Source organism: Plasmodium malariae (assembly GCF_900090045.1).
Source record: "Plasmodium malariae genome assembly, chromosome: 8".
NCBI lineage: Eukaryota > Apicomplexa > Aconoidasida > Haemosporida > Plasmodiidae > Plasmodium > Plasmodium malariae.
The window spans coordinates 1,569,902-1,593,094 of NC_041782.1; the positions used below are offsets into that span (position 1 = coordinate 1,569,902).

The following is a 23,193-nucleotide window of genomic DNA, read 5'->3' on the forward strand; positions in this document are numbered from 1 at the left end:
TAAAAATGTATACAATAATCCATTTAAGTAGGATGGTTGTACCTTCTTAAAATTATTAAATACGTAAAAAAACACAGAAAAAAAAAAAACATACATATATATATATATATGTACATACTAAAAAATGCGAAAAATACAAAAAAAAAATAAAGGAAAAATACATAAATACAAAAGTACAAAAACATGTGTTGTTCATTAGACATAACAAATCTATAATGCCTTGTGGAACAATGAAAAAATTTTAAATATACTACTTATAAACTTGACCCAAACAAAAAATGAAAATAAAAGAAAATATATTTAAATAAAATAAAATAATAATAGTAGCAGTTATAAAAAATTACTTTAAATTTAAAGTTGTTTTAATTGTTATTGTTAACATTTTTTTTTTTTTTTAATAGCTAAATAGCTAAATAACCATTATAGCTAAAAAACTACGGATTATTTCCTGACATTCATAATTTTCACTAGTATTTTAAAAAAATTAGAGCATAATTTCATTTTTATTCGCAACTTAAAAATAACAGGTATGTTCTATATTAGTATGTTGCTCATGTTGGGCAACTTTTATATCTTAAACAGCTATTCAACTTCATACTTTACATGAAAAAAAAAAAAAATTACAGTGTATTTTTATTTTTAACATTCCTTGTTCATAACTTTAAGCTAAAATTATTAACATAAAAGTTATTTTGGCTAATTCAAATAAAATATTAATCTTTCACTTTTATTTTTTTTTATTTTTTAATCTATAGGACAGAACAATGTCTTAATTTGCTTTAAAAAAAATATATATCGTGGATCTTAAAAAAAAAAAAGCTAATTTTCATTTTTTATAATATATGTTATCAAACAGTAAAATAACAATATGAAATTAGGTGCTCAATTAAAAAAAAATCTATCTTTATGTATATATGTATGTAAATATACATACATATATAATATTTGTTTACACAACTTAAGGAGTTACATTTATGATTTTCATTTAAAGCTGCAAATAGGAATATATGACCTCAATTTTTTACTACATAACAAACGCTTTCAAAAAGAAAAAAAAAAAATATATATATATATATATATATATTTATTTATTTATTTACTTAAATAGTTCATTCTTACCTTAAACAATCAGCAAAAAGGTAGTTAAAATACCATGTATTCCATTTTATTTCTCAATATTTTTTCTTATTTTCACTTATAAATAATTTTAAAAATGATACTTACACATTTACATTTTTTTTAAAAATTTAGATGATCATGGTAAAATATATATTTCATGTGTTTCTATAAAAATAATATAAAATGTTCACGTAAACCACATGCTGCAATAAAAACTAACAGTGATATAATAGAAAATATGAAAACTTCAATTTAGGCATTTTAATAGATTCTTCATACATATATATATGTATATACATTTATGTATAAAGAATTGAATAAATGTATGAAATTATTACAATGTATACTTGATTAAATATAGTAAAAAAACCCTTCTGTGTATTCCATGCTTTCTTCTTTATATAGTATCAACTTTAGCATATTCGTCTTTCTCAACCTTCATATTGCAGCAGTTCAAAAATTGATTAGTATAAATGAATATTTCCCTTTAAATGAGCAACATTTTTTTTCCAGATGTTAGTTATACATTTAATTTAAAATTGAAATTAAAAAACATCATAAAGCTAATCTTTTACTTTGAAAGGAGCCATAGGAACAAAAAATAATAAAATGATGTAAAATGAAGCAAAATGAAGTAAAATAAAATAAAACAAACAATTCATTCCTTTTAAGAAAAAAAGGATTTATTTTACACAAATAAATTTATTATATTTATAAAATAAAAAATGGAATAAGAAACCAAGTAAACATGAACATATTGAATATTTTTATTTAAAGCAATAATTAAAAGAATATCATTTGCACAATATAATATGCTCAATGAACTATAAAAACATCATCATTAGTAAACAACAAATGGCGGGAAAAAAAATTTCAAGACACATGATATTATAATATGTTTCTTTCCTCCTCCAAATGAATGCTTATGTAAAATTAATAAATTTTTATTTGCTCACAATAAGGTTATATAAGCAGTTGCATTTTATATTTTTATTTGAAAAAAAATAATTCAACAATGAACAATCAATAATTTTTATTGGTAAGTATATTCTAAAAATTATTAAAATGTTCCTTTTAAAAAAGTTAAGATTATTCGTGTTTCACAATTAATAATTTGTATACTTACCTTTAACAAAATAAAAACAGAACGTACACTTTAATTTTTTTAAGGATGACCTTTTTTATATTTAATATTAAAAATAATTTTAAAACATTAGTGTATAACATGGAAGAGCAAATTTTAAAATTAGGTCCATAAATATACCACGACTACTGTCTATTTAAAAAGTATATAACAACATTTTTATTGTTTCACATTTTCAAGAATTGCAGGTACACAGGTCTGTATACATATATATATATGTATATTAAAGTACACCTGTCTATATCTCTTAAATTAAATACACAAAATTCAATTAAATCACTTAAAAAAAAAAAATCATAGTTGTGTTGTTCACGAAATTTTGTATTACATAAAATGTAGTATAATTTTCCTTTAAATTTACAAATAAAGAAATATAAAATAAAAAATTTTGTAATTATATTACATATAGATACTAATATATCATTCTTCATTTAACCTTTTTTTTTTTCTTTTCCTAAAAAATGGAAGTTAGCTTTTATTGCAAAATAATGCGTATCACAACTAATACATCTGTGGTATTTGAAGAATTTTTACGAAATATTCTGACATTTTGAGTATTTATCATTGATGAAAAAAATAAAAAAGTAAGAAATATATTATATTACAATTATATATGACGCATGCATAGTTTTTCAGGAAAAATGTATATTTTCACATATATAATATATATATACAATTTCGAAAAAATAATACATAATAGGGATCTCCTTTTTCATATAAACAAAAATTGTACTATTTTTTTCTATATAAATTAAAATTTATTGTCCCTTCTTTAGCGTTGTTCTTCTTTTTTAATAATGTACTCTGTAAAATGCTATGAAGTATAAAAATATATGCAATTAAGATAAATATTAAGAGTGTACAATAAAATTTTCTTTTTTCGTTATTTACAGATATTTCTTTTTCATTTTTCATTATTCACAATAAAAGGCAAAAAAAAAAAAGAAAAAAAAAAAGAAAAAGAAAAAGAAAAAGAAAAAAATCTCATAAAATCGTAATACTTTTTTTTTACATCAAATTTTGTGCTATGTATGTATTATTATATATATCGATATAATTTGACACCTTACATATTTTTTAACAATTTTTTTACATATTATATAGGAGTATGAACAAAAATATAAATATATTCAGATCTAGAAAATTTACATTTTTTTAAAATTTAATATATAATAATATATAATATTCAATTGAACAAAAATTATACAATTTTTACGTGTACGTTTTATTATATATTATATATGTACATATTTGTAAGTTCTATTAAACATTTTTTGTATGTACAAATAAATTTTGAATTTAAGATAATCAAAAAAGATAAATGGAGGGTATTATGAAACCCTTTTTTTAAAGTTATAATTTTTATTATATATATATATATATATATATATATATGTACATATATGTATGTATATATATATATATATATATTTTTTTTTATTTAAAATAGATGCAAAATACATTTTTTTTTATCACAAGTCTTATAAACATTCAGTTGCTTATCTTCTTTTGTGATTTCTTTGGTAAGAATTATTCGGCATATGTAAAAAAGAACAGAGAAGCAACAAAGTTAGCATATATATTTATATAAATTTTTAAGCGAATCTATAAAAAAAAAAAAAAAAAATTAAGGTGGAAAAAAAATACGGATTTATAAATAAAATGAAGTACTTAACATTTAATAAAAGTAGTAAAGACGCATTTGACTTAAATGAAAAGTTAGGAGCAACTAAAATTGATTTATCGAACCCACTGTTATTACAGTATACTTGGGTAATATGGGAACAAGTCTCAGATAATAAAATTAAACAAAGTAATAATTATAAGGATTATACAAGACCTTTAGCAAAATTTAATAGTGTTCAAAAGTTTTGGCAGCTATGGAATAGATTACCTCAACCAAGTGATTTACTTACTCAAAGATGTATGAAAAGATTATCAGATGATGGGGAATTACGTATTGTTGATGCTCTTATGATTTTTAGAGATAATATACAACCAATGTGGGAAGACCCAGCTAATTGTGGAGGTGGCCATTTTGAGTATAAAATATTACCAAAAGATTTTCCATATAGTCAGATAGATGAATTTTGGAATAATCTTGTATTGGCAATTGTTGGTTGTAGTTTGAAATATTACAACTTAATAACAGGAATTAGATTAGTAGATAAATTAAGTGTTTCACGATTTGGTCATATAAGAATAGAAATATGGTATACTACAATAACAGAAGATACTACTCTTAGTAATTTAAGAAAAGATCTTGAAGAGCATATGTGCAATCGTATTGATGGTAATCATGTTTTTCCACCAAGAGCTAGGAATCTCAGTCACGCACACAAGTAAATTTTATGTGCGAACTGGAAGACGATAATTAAAAAAGTGGGGAAAATATTGTTAAAAAAAGAAAAGAAAAGAAAAGAAAAAAAAAAAATATATGTGTAAGATAAGTAAGAAAATTACAAAGGCACATAACATATATATAAATTACCCTTTTTGAAATAAACATGTGTAACGAATAACTATTTTTTTTTTTTTTGCAGAAACGCGAACACGTGTGTAAATATTACCGAATGTGAATTACTCGTAATTCATTAATTGTTCATACAATTTTTTCTCTTTATATATATGCTATTTTTTGCTTATTAGTGGAAAAATGGGAATTTTAAATAAATAATAATTCATTTATTTGCTCTGTTTTTCTCATTTCATAAATATGCATGTAGGAATTGGAGATGGGGAAAACTATATGTGCATATATATATATATATATATATATATGCACATATAAATACATACGTACTTACGCTCATATGTACACGCATATATATGTTTATATATGTATATGTACCTATTGGCATTCAAATATATGGGAAAACCACTAATAATTATTTTGTTGTTACTTCAACAGAATTATATGTATTTTTTCGAGTTTATGTGACGCATATGTTTATGTATATACGTCAGTGCTATTATGCCTTTTTTTTCTTTTTTTTTTCCTATTTTTTTTCTCCTTTTATTTGTATTTTAATTTTTTTCATAATACCATTCTTACCAATCATATTCAAATTATAATATATATTGATATAAAACATGTTTTAACAGCAATACAAAAATTTTAACATTTTTTATCGTAAATTAAAAAAGGTTATAAAAAAAAATTATATAAAAAAAAAAAATAAAAAAAAGGTTAAAATAAATAAATTATTCCTTACACTATTTTATCAGTATTGCATTTGTTTAAAAAGGTAGATCACTGCTAGTGATTATACGTATATTACGATAAATATCTCTTTTATTTATGCCTTAGATTAAATTGTATTATCTCTATAATTTGTTACTTAATCGTCATCTTCCGATTTAACTTTAGCTTGATGTAAATTTGCAATTTTATTTGGCATAAATATCCACATGCACACAAAAAAAAAATGTATCATGTATATGTGTGTATATATATATATATATATATATATATATATATATATATATAGCCTCACATTTTCCTGTATTTTTCAAAAGTTCAATTTTTTAATGTACCATTCAAAAAATAAGTTCGATTCTAAAAAAATGTTCTTATAAGTTTTGAAACATTCTGCCAATAGAACGGATAAAAGATGCTTACATAATATATCACTATGATTGCATAAAACTTTTTCCTTAAAATAAAAACAAGAACAAAAATTCTTAAATACAATGTACTTTTTTTTATTTCCACAAACTAGAAAAAAATGTATGGGTGTTTTTTTATTTTTATTCTTGTTCAAAATCATTATTGAATGTTCTTCTAAATCCTTCTTATTCTTCTTTGTTCTGATAGTACTAAGGTCATCACTAAAACATGAGTCTTTCCCCGTCCAACATGTATTCCTACTTATTCTCAGGGTGTTTATATATGATGCATAATTTTTCGTTAAACTATTTTTTTTTACTAAGGTATACTTTTTAATTTTAGACCTCAAGCATAATCTTAAACTCTTTTCAGCGTGTTGAGAAAAAAGGGAAAGTAATTCATTTAGTAACAATACGTCTACAAATGAAATGAAGGAAAAATTTAACAGGGTTATAATTAAAGACATAGGAGGATGTACATATTAAAATGCATAAAAAAATGAGCAAGAAGTGGGAAAAAAAAGTAAAAAAAAGGGGAAAAAAAAATTTACATTTATTTTTATTCTTGCATCTTTTTAATGAAAGTATCATAGAATTAATAATTTTCGAACGAATGTCCATGTTTAGCTTTTTTTCTGAAATTTAATGGTAAAGTTTGTTATTTTTAGACTTTTTAAAATAAATGGGGAAGAAAGTATTGTAACTTACTGTAAATTTTTCTTTTTTTTTTTCATGTATTTTTCCGCTCTTTACATTTTGAGATCCTTTTAATTCGCGCATAACCTAAATGTATGTATGTATTAAAAATGTTTTGAAGCACAACTTCGCTTACATATATATATACAAAGTGAAAGAACGTGCCCTTTATTTTATTTTATTATTTTTTTTTTTTTTTTTAGTTGCGCTTATATGACCTCTCTTTATTTTAACAGTTGAATATGTTTACTTTTTTTACTCAATACATGCTAAAAAAAAAAAAAAAAAATTCAATTGTGAATCGTTGAGAATACTTATATCCCAATTACTCATACTTCAAAATTATATTTTTTAATTAATAATTCATAAAATATCTGTACTGTTCAAAGTGCGCAGTTATATAATGTGTCTAATATATCACTTATTTATTTTTTTTTTTTTTTTGTTTACAAAAAAAAGGGGAATAAAAAAACAACAAAAAAAGGAAAAGTACGTAATGAATAAATATGTAAAAAATGAAAAATACGTATTAAATAAACAAGTGAATAAGGAAAAGTACATAGTGAATTCATAAAAGAAAAATGAAAAAGGAATAAATAAACAGAAAAATATCAAAAAAAAATATAATAAAACCAAACAAAACAAACAAAAACTGTAAGCACGTAATTTTTAAGTATTTCATTCTTTTATTCACCTAATTTATATTACATTTTGTATGAACATATTTATTTACGCAATATGTACATTTCACGCACTATTTTGCCAAAAAAAGTCTAACCTCAAACATGCCATAATGTCATATATATATTAAGAGGTATATTTTTGAAGACTCATAATTATGAGGGGGGGGAAGGGAAAAAAAAAAACAAAAAAAACAAAAAAAACAAAACAAAACAAAAAAAACAAAACAAAACAAAACAAAATAAATAAATAAAATATAAAAAAAAAAAGTTCATTTCAACTCCGTTACTTCTTTGCTAGTTATAAGTGTATTGTACTCTATGATTCGAATGTATACCTTCCTGTCATGCTTTATTTAACACTTTTAATATTTTATCTTTATAAACTAATTGAATATGCATACATATATATATATATATATATATATATATATAATTAAACCTAATAGATCTCTTACATCCGGGGTGTGATAACTTTGCTATTGGTTAGCATTTCTTTTTTTTCGCTTTTTTTTTTTTTTTTTTTTTTTAAATAGACTTGTGCAAACAGTATGTCCCCTTCTCGAATGACAACAATTAATTATTCATGTGATCATAAAGCTTTTGCAAAATTTTACACATGCAAATAAAAATGAAGCAATAAGATTTATAAATTAAAGACAAGAAATCTGCTAAACAAATATCTTTTGCAAATTTTTTAAAAATATAAGCAAACTGGAAAACAATATACTTGTATATGTTGACAAGAAAAGCAATATAAAGTCTAATAGTATATTCTTCAATTTTCAAAACAAATTTACAATATAGTAGTAGAAGAACGATGGGTATATTTAGAATAACAAATGTTCGTGTAATTATATAACTAAAAAAGGATAGTGTATATAAAATAAGTGGTAAGCTAAATTTATAACCTATTTTTAAAGCAATAATCATAAATTTTAATAATCGTTTTACGGATTTTATTGGGTTTTCATATATATTGTAGCATTTTCTTGTAATAACTATATAATTAGACACACTTTTAGAAAATGATAATACTAATATTAATATTAATAGAAGCAGAATTAATTTATATACCTTGATTTCTATTTTTATTTCGGTCATAAGAAATTTAATAAATTTGTTATTATTATTATTACAATTTGAATAAAAAAACTTTTCATCTCTTTTGTATGACGATCTCTCATTTTGATCCATAATAAATTTTATTTTCATTAATTCAAACACATTATTTGACTCATTTTTATTACCTTGCGATGATGTTTCCCCCCTATGCATACATGAAATTGTTTTCCGACATCTATTATTACCATTAACACTACTATCTTTATTATTAATACTGCTACTACTAACTCCTGAACTGTTAATATGTTTTTCCTTTTCGAAAATCTCATATGCCTCAGGGAATGACGTACCATCATATTTTGTTCTGTTGATCGAATCTATGCGATTTTTATTGTCATGTTCATACAATAAATCATACATGTATTTTTCACTTTGACACTTTGTCATTCCATTTATATCCTCAATACTAACATGTGTATCGTTGTATAGCGTACTATACATCATGCTGCAGTTAGGTTTACCTAAAAGGACATTTTGCTCTTCATTTATTTTGGAAGATGCATCTCTTTTTCTTTTTTTTTTTACTATTATGTTATATGGGTAGTTCTGCATAGATATTTTATTAACATATTTTGTACTATTTTCATTGTTATCATTGGCAATATGATGATCCATTATTATATTTTTATTTTTCCCTATTTTGGATAAATTGATATTTGCTTCCCTAGCACATTTGAATCTTAAATATGCGCAGCTTTGACTAAGTAGATAATGATTGCTTACCATATTTTTATCATACCTTTCTGAGGGGGAAGTGAGACTACACAGATATTTTTCCTTATGTCGGTCTTGCCTCCGTTTATTTTTATTGTTCATTTTATTGTAAATTTTATCGTTATTTTTATCGTTCACCTTATTGCTAATCTTATCGTTAATCTTATCGTTCATTTTATCTCTAATTTTATTGCTAATTTTATCATTAATTCTGCCACTAATATTCCCTCTCTTCGTATTTTCTATGTTGATATTATCCAAAATTTCCTTTTCCACCTTAGGTGCCCTCACACTACTAACTACATTTGAGGATGAATATTCTACAGTAGTACCATTTTTAAACCTGACCGATTCAGGTAAAGGATTAGATTTATTTTTTTTTAATAACTCTTCCTTATTCATTTTAATATTCTTTAGTTCTTCCTTTTTCTTGAAATGTACTGATACTTTAGTACCACCAACATTTTTATATTTCTCCTTTTTCTTATTACATGAACTTGATATATTATTCAGAATATCGACTATAGAATTACTGTTCATTTTATCATAATTCCGTTTTTTACGGTTTCTTATGCTACTACTTCCGCTTCTTATTTTTATTCCTATTTTATATATTTATTTATATTTTTTTTTTTTCTAATCTTAAATATGTCGTTATTTTATTATATCTAAGTAGGTACAAAAAAAAAAAAAAAAAAAAAATGTTCAAAAAATCCTTGGTACAATAATATAATTCATATAAAAATTTTAACTTACGTTAATAATGAAAAAAATTACTAAAACGTAAAGGAAAATAAGATGAAACAAAGAAAATTCATAATTTAAAAAATATGCGTTTTAATACAATATTAAAATAAAAAAAAAAAAGTAAAGATCTTAATTATAAATTCCTTTAAGTACATACTCATATATTACATACAATTTCCAATTAATATTTTAATTTTATGTCATTTTTTTATAATTCAAAAATATAAACCTTTTCACAATGTAAATACCCTAACTGCATATAATGTACGCATTAATTCAAATTACTAGTAAAAATAGGTTGCGTGTAGTTTATAAGTATATATATGTATATATGTATGTATATTTTTTACATTATTTATTGTTAATAATGTGTAATAATTCTATTCTATTTTCCTTAATTTTTTTTCCTTCTTCATCACGTAGCAAACACGTTTGCACAACCTAAACATTTTCCTTGTTTTACTTCATTTTTTCTCCAGAGCAATATTTTATAAAAACACTACAAGTGTGCATATGTATATTATATGTATAAATGCTTACGTACGTTCTTCACAAAACGGATTACAACATGTAAAAATTTAAATGTTAGTGTACTGGAATTTTTATATTTATTTTTTTTTTTTTTTTTTGGAATAATGCTAATATGTTATAAAATCGAAACTTATGTCTACATAAAAAATATATTTTTATATACCTACATACATATATATATATATATATATATATATATATATATTTTTTTTTTTTTTTTTTTCAAAAATTAATTTTTTTAATAATATAAATGTTCCTCAAGGTATATTCATTCTAATGCAGAAAAAATTATTAAAAGAAATAAAGTACGAGTAAAAAGTTAAAGAAAAATTGAATAATAACCGTGAAGGGAAAAAAAAAAAAAATAAATAAATAATATAAAAAATAAAACATCTATAGAAAAAATAAATATATATTTTTTACTATATTTACAAAACTATCATATTCGTTGTTATCTGCAAAAGTTATAGTACTTAAATGTATACTTTTTCATTTTTATGTTAAACATCCGTGAAGAATTAGTTCGTTTGCAAAATCTTTTTTTTTCTTAACACCATGCGCGTTACTTCAAATTCTTATAATTAGTATTTCCTTCACACTGCTACCATTTTAAAAAGTAAAAGCATGACAATAGATATTATGAATTATTTTGATTCTCATAGAGAAAACATAAAAATTGAACGATTTAAATGTATATTTAAAATAGTATCATTTCGCACAAATAAGATTTGTCTTTTTTTTTTTTTTTTGTTCATAAATGAATATCCTTTCAAAATTTTTGATTTGTTTTCCATTAAAAGTGAATGACAAAAATTTTATGGAATATTGGAATGGTTGTTTTCTTCTTATACGTCCCTATTCCATATTTAATATTTTTTTTTTTTATTTAAAAAAAGAAAAAAAAAATTATCGTTAATTCCAAATAAACCGAGTTCTTTTCTATCCATGCATGAAAAAGACCTACACATTTTTTACTGAACATGAAGGTGACGCACTTAAAATTTAGGGAATATGAATAAAAATGAAAAAAAATGTTTTTTAAAAATACTTATTACTATATTTTATTAGCTCTACATTACTAAATCGCGTGCTTGTTTTTTTTTACTGAAGCATGGGAATACGGATGTTTATGTGTATACATACATATACGTACGTATGTGCATCTTAGTTGACTAAATTTTACAATTGCAATACATACATACAGTATTACATAAACATATATAATTACACAAAATAAAACTAGTTTTCCAAATATAAGCGGCAACTATGTAGGTACTGATTTTTTATAGTGTTAAAATGCACAAAAAAAAAAAAAAAAAGAAAACAATTAATTAATTAATATTGCACAAAAAAAAAAATAATCAAAAAAAAATTTGTAATACGACATAACGGATTTTATCGAATAAATACATGTAAGACAAATAATTTAATAAAAGAATTGTTAATAATTTAGAAATATTATTTGAATCTTTTTAAATCACCTGACATTGCAATTTTTTAAGCTAAGGAGTAAAAATGCATAATGATCATATAAACCTGGTAAAAAGTGAACTTGTTTCTTTTGACCGGAGTTTTCAAGTCTACAGTTTGCCTGCAAATATGTGTTTCTTTCCCTTTCCTTTTGAAAAACTAAAGATGTCCTATTTTTATTATCTAGATAATTTTCAATTATATTTATTGCAATTTTATTTCTTTTATTTATTTTTTCAAACCGCTTGTTTACGTATATTTCAGAATTTATTATTTTTTTAATATTTCTTACACTTTTTAAATGAGAATCTTCTTTTTTCTTTTCTCTGTTAATTAAAACAAATTGTTGTAATCCAACAGATTTTTTCATAAAAATATTGGAACTGCCATCATTATGTATTTTTTTATCATCAACAAATTTGTTATTATAAAAAGTATTTGCATTATGTGTTTTATTTATATAACAATCGTTATTAAAATTTATATTATTTACAAATATATTTTCTTTCTTTTCACAACTCCAATATTTCTTTGCAGACGTTTTTGTTTTTTCATCATACCCATTATTCTCCTCAAAATGTTCTTTCATTTGTTTCACATTATTTACATATTTATCTTCACTATTATAATATTCTTTTTTTTTGTAAAATGCTTTTAATTTTGATTTAACGAAATTGTTTGAATTATTTTCCGTACCCTTATTAAAATTAATTTTGAAGTTATTTAAAAAAGTATTATTTGATATATCATCAGTACAATACAATTTGTCTTTTTCTGAATTTTTCAGAGTATTATTTTTATTTTGAACAATATGGAAGTTGTAGTTATATGCCTTTTCTGTACTATTAATAATATCAATTTTCTCTTTATCTTCTAAACTCTTATAATGACATTTGTTTTCATTTAATTTAATGCTATTTAAAATAGATATGTATTTCTTCAATTTCACGGATGTTTGGTTCATATGTTGTTCCTTTTTTACATTTGCATATGGTAATTCCACAGGTTGGTGATCCTTTGGTTCTTTAAAAATATTCCTTTTTGTCTGTATACTGCTCACTAACTTCGTCTTTCTTTTAGTAGTATTATCTGTGATAGTGCTATGTTCGAATTTTACTTCTGTTTCACTGGAGGAAAGGGGTGTCTTTTCTTTTTTTTTTAAATTAATATCATTGTAAAAATGCTGAACATTTCTGTTAAGTTTAAACTTTGTTTTGTCCAGAGCAACTTTTTTTTTTGGGAAAATTTCATTTGCAATTTTATTAATGTTATCCTTTTGTACATCTCCCTCCTTATCTTGTTTTTTAACCATTTTCCCATTATTTGTATCACCACTTTGTTTGTTCCTTTTGTTTGATTCGACATTTTCATTTTGACTACCTTGGTTCACTTGAACGTTTTTTCTTTGTAAGTTATTTCCATTAAAAAGAGAGTATATACTTTTTTTTAGCTCATTATGATGAATTGTATTATCTATAATTTCTTTTTCAAGACAAAATTTTAATTTATAATTATTCTTTTTAATATTGTTCAAACTGATTAGTGCTGTTTTAATTTTTTGTTTGATTTCATTCATATCTTTATTGTGTGTTACATTGTTACTAGAAAAACAGTTGTCTTTTTTTGAGTTTTCCTCTTTATGTTTTTCTTTATTAATCACCGTTTCATAATAATTAATATTATTACTAAAAAAATGAAAATGACGATCTTTATTTATTTTAATTTCTTTTTTGTTCTTACACTGATTATTAGTGCTCATTCTCCTGATCATACTCAAATTTACGTTTTTCAAACTAGATGCACTTTTATTTATATTACCGAAATTATTAATTACTAGGTATCCTTTACCCTTCTTCAACTCATTAATTTTGTCATTCGTTATATCTCCTTTTTTAGTGTAAGCGCATATGTGAAATTTTAAAAAATTGTTTCTGTTTCCCTCTTCGGATATATTATTAACTTTTTCATCTGCAGGTGTTTCCTCAAACAAGTTCTCAATTTTGTTAAGTCCATTATGCGTGTTCTTGTTTATTTCCTGAAGAAAAATAAAATTACCAACTTTAGTTAATTAAAATGTTTATTTAAAACTATAAATACATATATGTATAGAAGTATAAATGTATTTGAATATATACATATGTTCCCCTTTTTTTTTGCCTATGACACTAATAATTTTACTTAGCATTTAATATTTTGATAAGAATAAATATTTGTTCTTTCTTTAACTTTATTTATGTGTGCACTATTATTCTCAACAAATTATCATCTCTTTTGAAAGTAGGGTTTTTAATATATATGCAGAAAAGTACTTACCTTTTTGTCTATAGAATGTTGTAGACAATTTTTTTTTTCAGTTATACTAATGATATTTCTGTTAGAATACTCCTCTTTCTGAAATTGGTTGACAATTATAGGTAATATTTCAAAGACGTTTTTGTTATTATGCTTAAAATAACTATATTCTTTTTTAATAACGTTTTTGTTTTTTAAGTATAATTCATCTTCTATAAAATGTGTTCCTTTGATATTGCTTTTAAGTTGATTGCTATCATCATTTTTCCTGTTGTAAAAATCTTTTACAAATCTTTTGATTTTTTTTTTTCTTTTTATTAAATTCAAATTCTTTTTTAATATACACTTATAATTACTTATCCTTTTTAAATGAATCGTTAATTTTTTAATGTTATCATCATCATCCTTTGCATTAGTGCACTTTTTATCATAGCCAAGACAAACATTTAACTTGTTTATTATATTAAACTTATTTATTTGCGTACATTTAGAATCATTTTTATTCATCTCTGAAACGTACTTAATAATAAGACTTTTAAAAAATTTACTATTTTTAAGTCTTCTTTTATCTATCCTTTTGGACAAAGTTTTACAGAACATATTAATAGAAAGCCCTTTTTTGTTCTTTCCTTCTTGCATAACAAAGTTGTTGAAGATTTCCATTTTTCCATTATCATAATTATCATTATTCATATTTTCTAAAAATGAAGAATCATCCATATCTCTTTCGTGAGTTATTTTGATTTCTCCTCTACTCTTGTTTAACGCTGATTTCTCGTCATGCCTTAATTTTGTTATTTCATTTAAAACACGTTTCAAACTATTAATATGTTTTAATTTTTTTTCAACTGTAAATATATTTTCGCAATTCCTATTTGTACTCAACTTCAAACCTTCAGAAGTAACTTCTCTATCTTTTAAAAAATTAAGTACTTCATTTTCCTCATGTGCATCAAAGTGATCAGGTGTTTTTACTTTGCTAATTAAATCAAGTCTGATATTCTTAAAGTTATCGAAGTTCAATGCATTTTTCAATAAATGGTACATTATGAAATTTAATGAATTTTACTATTATACAAAATACTAAAATACGATAACATGCAAACTTTTACTGAAATTAAAAAAAGTGTTGTAATATTATTTTATTTTATTTTTCTAATAATTGTTCACTTTGTAAAAATATTTAAACTTCATAATATATTCACAATTTGACTATATTTTTTTTTTTTTTTTACATTAAAGTGAAAATCTTCTTTTTTTTAATTTTTGTTCTTTAAACAAATTTGTTTATACATTTTACCATTTATTTTTTGTATACGATCAAACTTTCTTCGCAATATTATATTTTTTTCAATGCTACTTATCTTTGAATTGCCAAATAAAAAATGCAAACAATCGCTGAATTGTTAAAAAATATACAAAAGATTGTACACATTCTAGTAATTATATATTTATCGTAATATATTTTTTTTTTTCAATATTAAAAAATTTTTAACTTTTTGAAATTTTTGTATTAAAAAACAATTTATTTTTTTAATGCTTAATTTCTAAAATTTAACTTATCAAAATACTTAAGATAATGCGTTAAAATGCTTTATTTTGTTACTTGACTGCAGAATAAATCTATTAATTTTTTGCTTGTATACCTACTTAAAACAAAATTTGTGAATATATTTAGTAAAAAATTCACTTTTAAAATTAATTTATTTGGAATTATATATATAAGATATGTCAATATATATATCAGTTCTCATAATCAAGTAGATTAAAAGATGAATTACGTAAATGTATTTTTTTATCTTTTATTGTTATTTCACAATATATAAGATATATGAATGAAAAAAAAAAAAAATTATTTTTACTATTCTTTTTTTATTTGTATATTTTATAATGTATAACTTGTTAAATCCTTTTTACATAATTTTACCAGAATACTAAAAGGAAATGTTTTTTTATAAGTGTAAAAACACAAGAAAGGATTCAATTATTCACTAATATTCATTTAGAGAGTTTTCCCTTTTAATACAACTATATTATTATTGCTCTTAATAAGCTAAAAACGTATTAATACTAAGAATTGATGGAATAATATTTATGTAATATAAAAAAAAGTATACAAAATAAAGTGCAAGATAAATATTCGCCTATGTAGTATATGCTATAGTTTACTATTCTGTTTGCGTTGTCAATTAGTTTTTCCTTAAAACGACCATTGTATATATATACTTATATGCCTGTTTATTCCTTATAATTACATTAAAAAAATTGCTTTTTTACAGTGTGATTTTATTTTATTCAAACAAACTTCTGAACATGTAAGATGAACAAAAGAGAACAAAGTATATCGTTTTTTTTCACAAGTAGTAACAAAAATTTTCCCCTAAATCCTATCAAATGTTCAATTAAATAATTCTGAAAAAAAATATTTTAAATTACTGTAATAATATATCATAATTGCATATTAACAAATATAAAAAACTATTTCGCCGATAGAGACCCTTAATTTTTAATATTCTTCTTATTTTGTCAGTTTTGGTTACTCTGTTAAAATAAATAAATTAACATTTATGGAATTGCCCTTAAAATATATATAAATATATATATAATATGTAAAAATAGCGTAAAATATTAAATTGTTGAGTAATCATATGCTTATTTAAATAACAGAATAAACTAGACATATTAACTACTTCTATGAAATTTAACAATTTATTTTAAAAGTTTATACTAACTAAAAAACATCATCTAATTATACTTTTATTTTGAGTTTTTATTTATATTACTACAAATTGTAGTAACCAAAAAAAATTTCCTAGAAAAAAGGAGAAATACAAATTGTATACATATTTAAGTTCAAATGAAAAATATTAATAGTGTTAACGTTTATATAACTTGTATAAGATTTCAAAAATTAATATATTCTTTTCTCCTATATTATATGTACAGTGGATCATTTTACTTCTAAAAGTGTACATTAGTGATAAAAGCAATAATAGGGTATTACTGACTGTAAAACGTTTCTAGTTTTTTTTAATTTAATTAATTCTTTTTTATTATTAAATCATAATCATAAATATTTTAATGATGTTTATTTTTTAAACTTGAAGGTTCAAATTAATTTTATGCTCCTCTCCCTGTTGTCTTTTATTTTATGAAGACTTCATTTAACTAAAAAATAGAAAATAATACAACATAAAAATTGTTAAAAGATAACGTACTTAAAAAGATTTGTCCGATAAACCATATATTCGCATACCATAATATTATAGCACATTACATCTTTTTTACTCCATTACAATAAAATGAATATTATGAATTATATATAGACAGTGGAAATTTCACTTTAGTTACACCATAATATTCATATTGTAATTATGATAAATATTTGTGTTGTATTCATAATTAGTAAACTAAGCTAGTGCACGTACGAATTGTAAATGTAGTACAACTATGTAATGATAACCGCTGAAAAACAATTTTTAACAACATTGTAAAACATAAGAGAATGAAAACCCAAGTGTTATATAAATCTCAATAATGATACTCCATTTTCATTTTTATATAATTACATATATGAAACTGTATTTTTCTTTAAATGTAGTTCTATGTTTTCCTAATGTTATTTTCATTTTAAGGTATATTATTATTGTGATCATTAATAGACTCTATACATAAGCACGAATTAAAGTATATGTTTTATTAGTTAGATACATGGCGACAGAGGAAAACATTTTTTTTTTACTTTGTTATATCTCGCTTGTGCCTCTATTTGCTTGAAAATGTACGAAATATTTTTTCAAATGCAAAAAGAAAAAAAAATATATTTCTCATTTCTTTCTCTAAGATTCTTTAATAACACACCTTTTTATTACACCAAATACATTTTGATATATAGTCATTGAATATACATTAGATATATAAAATGTCGTAAAATATGTAATAGTTTTGCTTATATGAAAAATCATTCTAATATTTTTTGACACGAATATTAATTTAAAAATTCCAACATTTTAGAGGATTTCTAATTTTATATTATTTAACCAAAATAATGAAAGAGAATCATTTAAATAAGAAGCACATACACATGGTTATATCGAATAAAAAATTACGCTTTAATTCTTATACTAATTTAACTCTTCCACGTAAAACTTTATTAAGCTTTTTTGAAAAATATAAAGATATTCTTCAAAATGTAACTAATTACTCTGTTGCCTAGCGTAATAGAAATGTTCATTCTTTGTGTGTCTACTTTGGATTTTTTGTTTAATTAAATAAATGAGACCAATAATGATATATGACATATTTCAGGACATTCATGAAGTTTTGGAGTAGAAAATAATCCCAAATTGTGCATTTTATTATCACTCAATTTTTTAAAATGTGTAACAATATCATTTACACATTTATTCTTTCTGTAGTTTTAATAGTTATTTATTCATTATATTTTTATAAATTTAGTGCTTATCAAAGTGCTATTAAAAACACAAATATATTCATTAGACATATATTATGTAGCCATAAACAATAAATAAAATTTTCTACTAAAACATTATAAGAAAGAACAAAAAAGGAAAACTGTAAAATGATAAATAACAAAATATTTATTCTTAAAAAAATTTTTTTTAATATGTTTTACCTATCCTCATTCATGTGAAAAATGATCATATTGTTATAATTTTTTTTTAATATATATACTAAATTTTTGTCAAGAATCTTATATTTGGGTATATCACACTCCTTTCTGAATTATTATATTTTTTTAATGTTCAAATTAAACGGTTAATTATTATAGTGCATTTAAAAAATTGTTTATTGTAAACATATTTTTTTGAATTTTTATATAAATGCTTATAACTGTTCTTTTCGGCTTTATGAATTCAAAAGTGTTGTAAATAAAAATATATACATTATTAAAAACGTTAATATTCTATATAAAAGTAATTTCAAAATAATATATATGAGTGGTAATACTGTTCTTACCGACCGAAAAGATTAGGATGTGACATCATATGAGTTTCTGCTCCTGAATCTCTTTTAAATTAAAATACCGTTAAAAGACCATATTGGGATTTGCTATAATTCGTTCATATCCATATAATACAAAATTTTGAAATATAACGTTATACATAATTTTGCAAAATTGAGTATTGTGCACATGGATCTATTCATTGATCATGTGTCTTATAAAATATTCTTTGTATATTTTTAACGGAGAAGAAAGATATAAAATTAATTTCAATATTATTTTGGATATAAATTATTTCTTATAGAAATTTGTATTTATTTTTAATTAAATGAAGTAAAAATGTTTCTGGTTTTTGCAAAAAATTTAGGTAGACAGTACAAGTTTTGTACCATGATCGATATGTTATTCTTACCGCAGCTTCAATAAATGAACTCGTTAAATTCCATATGATTTATAAATATAGAAGAAAATAATGTTATGCTATAGGGAAGATTATTTAATATATTATGTAAACTTATCCATAATTTATTCAATGGAGTTTTCTCATTGAACAAATAACTTAATGAAGTGTATGAATTAACACAGCAGTAAATATTAATTTAATTATAAAATGTTAGCACTTGTATACGTAATATAGAATTTTTATAAATGATGTATGGCAAGGAATTCTTTTAATATTTTCAGTTGCAATAATTTTAAGATAAAGCTTTTTATTTTGATTATTAAAAATATGATATAAGAAATAGATAATTCATGCTTTAAGGTATGGAGTAACAGTATGTAATTCAAGCATTTACTTCAGTTCCATAATGAATAGCTTAAAGATTATTATTGATCACACTAAAATATTAGCATTTAAGAGAAATTTGGTACGTTCAAAATGTTTCCATTCCATATATTTAGACATGAATATTCCTGTGATTGACATATATGCGAAAATTATCCTAATTCGCAGTGTATACTGCAACAACAAATTCCTATTCATTTAAGTAAAATGATTACTATAAGTAGAACATCAAAGCAAAAAACAAACTTTTTTTTCTTAATAAATATACATATTGAAACTATTAAACATGAATCAATTTTTCAAAAGCTTAGTTTTCTACAAAAGTTTAAAAAGGTAAAATAAGATATAAAAAGTAGTATGCATTTAACATTTTCCGAACTAATCTTTAGCATATATATTCTTCTATATACATACATCAAAACATCAATACTATAATTAAGAGTTATAAATATAGTTATCATCTCTGTTCTTTTACGTAGTAACGTATAACATAACAAGAACACATAATATTTTTCTTTTACATACAAAACTTTTCATTAAAAAAGACAAATTTTAAGAAGTATTATTCCTAAAACATGTTTATTAATTAATTTAAATCTTAGCCTAAAAAAAACATTTATATAGTATAATAATTACAGTAATATAAAAATTAGGACAAAACTCTCATTTTCCGGAAAAAAAAAAAAATTAATACATGACTACTAAAATAATTAAATTATACATTATATATTAATAAAATGAAAAAATTACCTCAAAAATTAATGCTATATAGTTAAATAATAATATTAAATGTTATATTGTAAAAAAAAAAAAAAATGAAACAATGTATATTAAAATATAAATAATAATTATAATTTAAAAAATAAAATATATTAAAAAATAAATAAAAAAAATATATTTATTATATATAGAATAATAAAATAAATTTATAAAAATCGAAAAATTGTAAAATAATATATTTATTCTTAATATATTAATTAAAATTAAATAATAAACAATATATAATAAAATAAGTTATGTATATTAATATTAAATATAAAAATTCCATAATGAAATAAATTTTATATGAATTGATATTTAATATTAGACAAAATTAATTTATTTTCATTTTAATATAACAAAAGCAAGTAAATAATTTTGTAACATAATAAAAAAAAGAAATAATAAATAAATAATGTACATTTAATTAATTAAATACACAAAAAAGTAAATTAATTTAATTAAATAAAAATTAATATAAAATAATATTTTAATACATTAAATTTAACTTAAAATTAAATGTTAGTTAAATTTTTAAATATTAATATTAAATAAAAATATATATAATATAAATTATATAATTAAATTAAAATTTTAATTAAAAATAAATATAAATATAAAATTATTTAATTAAGTAATATAAATTAATCCATATAATGAAAAATAAAGAATATAATTAATTTTATAATAATTATAATAAAGATATATATAATAAATATTTATTATTTTAATTAAAATAATAGTAATAGGAATTTATTTGTTAATAAATTTATAATATGCAAAAATTATTAAATTAATTATTATTATTTATTTATTTTTATATTTAGAGAATTAATTAAATTAATGTTATGAAATAATATAGTCGAATATTATTAATTTTAAATTAATTAAATTAATAAATAAAAAATATTAATTAATCATTTAGTTTTTTTTATTTAAATTAATATTAAATAAATTATAAAATATATTACACAATATATATTATTTAATCGATTTAATAGTTCTTAAAATCAATAATAAATAAAATTATATATTAGTTAAATTAAACTAAAATAATAATATACTTTTTGTTAATTTATATATTTAAAAATAGTTATTATAATTTATATTTGTATATATAGTAATTTATTAAATTAATTATTTTAAAATAATTAATAAAAAATATTTATTAAATAAATAAAAATTTAATTATTAAAAATACATTCTATTTATTGTATGTATATAGATCGTAACATTTTATTAAAATATTAAAAGAAATATATAATATATAAAAAAATATATATGCTTAATATGTATTATCTTATTTAATTTAGATATTTTATTTAATTAATATAAATTATTCAATTATATTATTTATTATATAATTATTTATTTTAATCTGTTATTTTGCCTTTAATTAACATTATGATATTAACATATTTACGAAATATATATATTTATTTATAATCATTTATATTTTAAAATAATAATTATTATATATGTTAATGAACTATATTAAATGCTTATAGATGATTTAATATATTAAAAAAAATACATATTATATTCAATAATGATTATTTATTTTAAAAGTTAACTAGAATATATAGTTATCTGAATTAATTTATATTTAACGTATTATTCTATTTGTATTTATTTACATATATTGATTTATATTTTTTAATTAATTAATTATATATTTATATTTATTTAATTAATTATATATTTATATTTATTTTATTAATTATATATTTATATTTATTTAATTAATTATATATTTACATTTATTTAATTAATTATATATTTACATTTATTTAATTAATTATATATTTATATTTATTTAACTAATTATAATTTATTTATTATTTATTCTTTTTTATATATATATTTATTTTATTTATTTATATACTTTATGATATATATACCTTTTTTATATATGAATATTTGTTTAATTGATTTATTTATTATATATATTAAAATTTGTTAATTCGTTTATTCATTTTTATATATATTTATTTTTAATAATTAAATTTTTTAAAACTATTTTTATATTTAATTTATATAAAATTAATATATATTATTTAATATTATTTTTTCTTTTATGTTTATTATTTATAAACAAATAAAATAAAACAAATATTTTTATTATAAATAATATTTTACTTATTTTAAATAATAATTTTAATTAATTAATTTATTTTTATTAGAAATATATTAAATAATATTTTATTTCTTTTTTATAATGTTAAAAAAACATATATTGTTTATTTTTTTTACTTTATAATGTTTTTGGTTGTATTAATATAGTTATTATGTTTTCTTAATTTTATTTATTTTAATTTATAAATATTTATAAAATTTTATTATGTATATTAGAATATTACATTATAAAATATGAAAATTTTCTCATTTCTTTTTTTTTTTTAATATAATAAATTATTGCTTTATTTATGTAGACAAATTCCAGTATAAAAAATTTAACATTAATTCTGTATAGCATAGAAGTCTTTTTTTATTCTTGTTCAATTAAGCATTTTTTAATTAAAATATACGGTCTATTTATTTATTTATTACTTTT

General features: G+C 20.5%; 4 protein-coding genes across 4 annotated transcripts; 1 reads left to right on the forward strand and 3 right to left on the reverse strand.

Moving 5' to 3' along the window:
* Positions 1-3,925: 3,925 nt before the first annotated feature.
* Positions 3,926-4,609, forward strand: eIF4E (eukaryotic translation initiation factor 4E, putative; the record flags this gene model as incomplete). Its single annotated transcript, XM_029004582.1, has 1 exon — positions 3,926-4,609. The coding sequence occupies one exon, from the start codon at positions 3,926-3,928 to the stop codon at positions 4,607-4,609; it is 684 nt and encodes a 227-aa protein (XP_028861256.1).
* Positions 4,610-5,775: 1,166 nt separating this feature from the next.
* On the reverse strand, positions 5,776-6,493 carry PmUG01_08041100 (zinc finger protein, putative; the record flags this gene model as incomplete). The annotated part of the gene is made up of 2 exons (XM_029004583.1): positions 5,776-6,290; positions 6,424-6,493. 2 exons carry the CDS (start codon positions 6,491-6,493, stop codon positions 5,776-5,778), a joined length of 585 nt encoding a protein of 194 aa, XP_028861257.1.
* A 1,331-nt stretch (positions 6,494-7,824) lies between these two features.
* On the reverse strand, positions 7,825-9,627 carry PmUG01_08041200 (conserved Plasmodium protein, unknown function; the record flags this gene model as incomplete). The annotated part of the gene is made up of 1 exon (XM_029004584.1): positions 7,825-9,627. The coding sequence occupies one exon, from the start codon at positions 9,625-9,627 to the stop codon at positions 7,825-7,827; it is 1,803 nt and encodes a 600-aa protein (XP_028861258.1).
* Positions 9,628-11,842: 2,215 nt separating this feature from the next.
* Positions 11,843-15,174, reverse strand: PmUG01_08041300 (conserved Plasmodium protein, unknown function; the record flags this gene model as incomplete). Its single annotated transcript, XM_029004585.1, has 2 exons — positions 11,843-13,870; positions 14,149-15,174. 2 exons carry the CDS (start codon positions 15,172-15,174, stop codon positions 11,843-11,845), a joined length of 3,054 nt encoding a protein of 1,017 aa, XP_028861259.1.
* Positions 15,175-23,193: the final 8,019 nt, after the last annotated feature.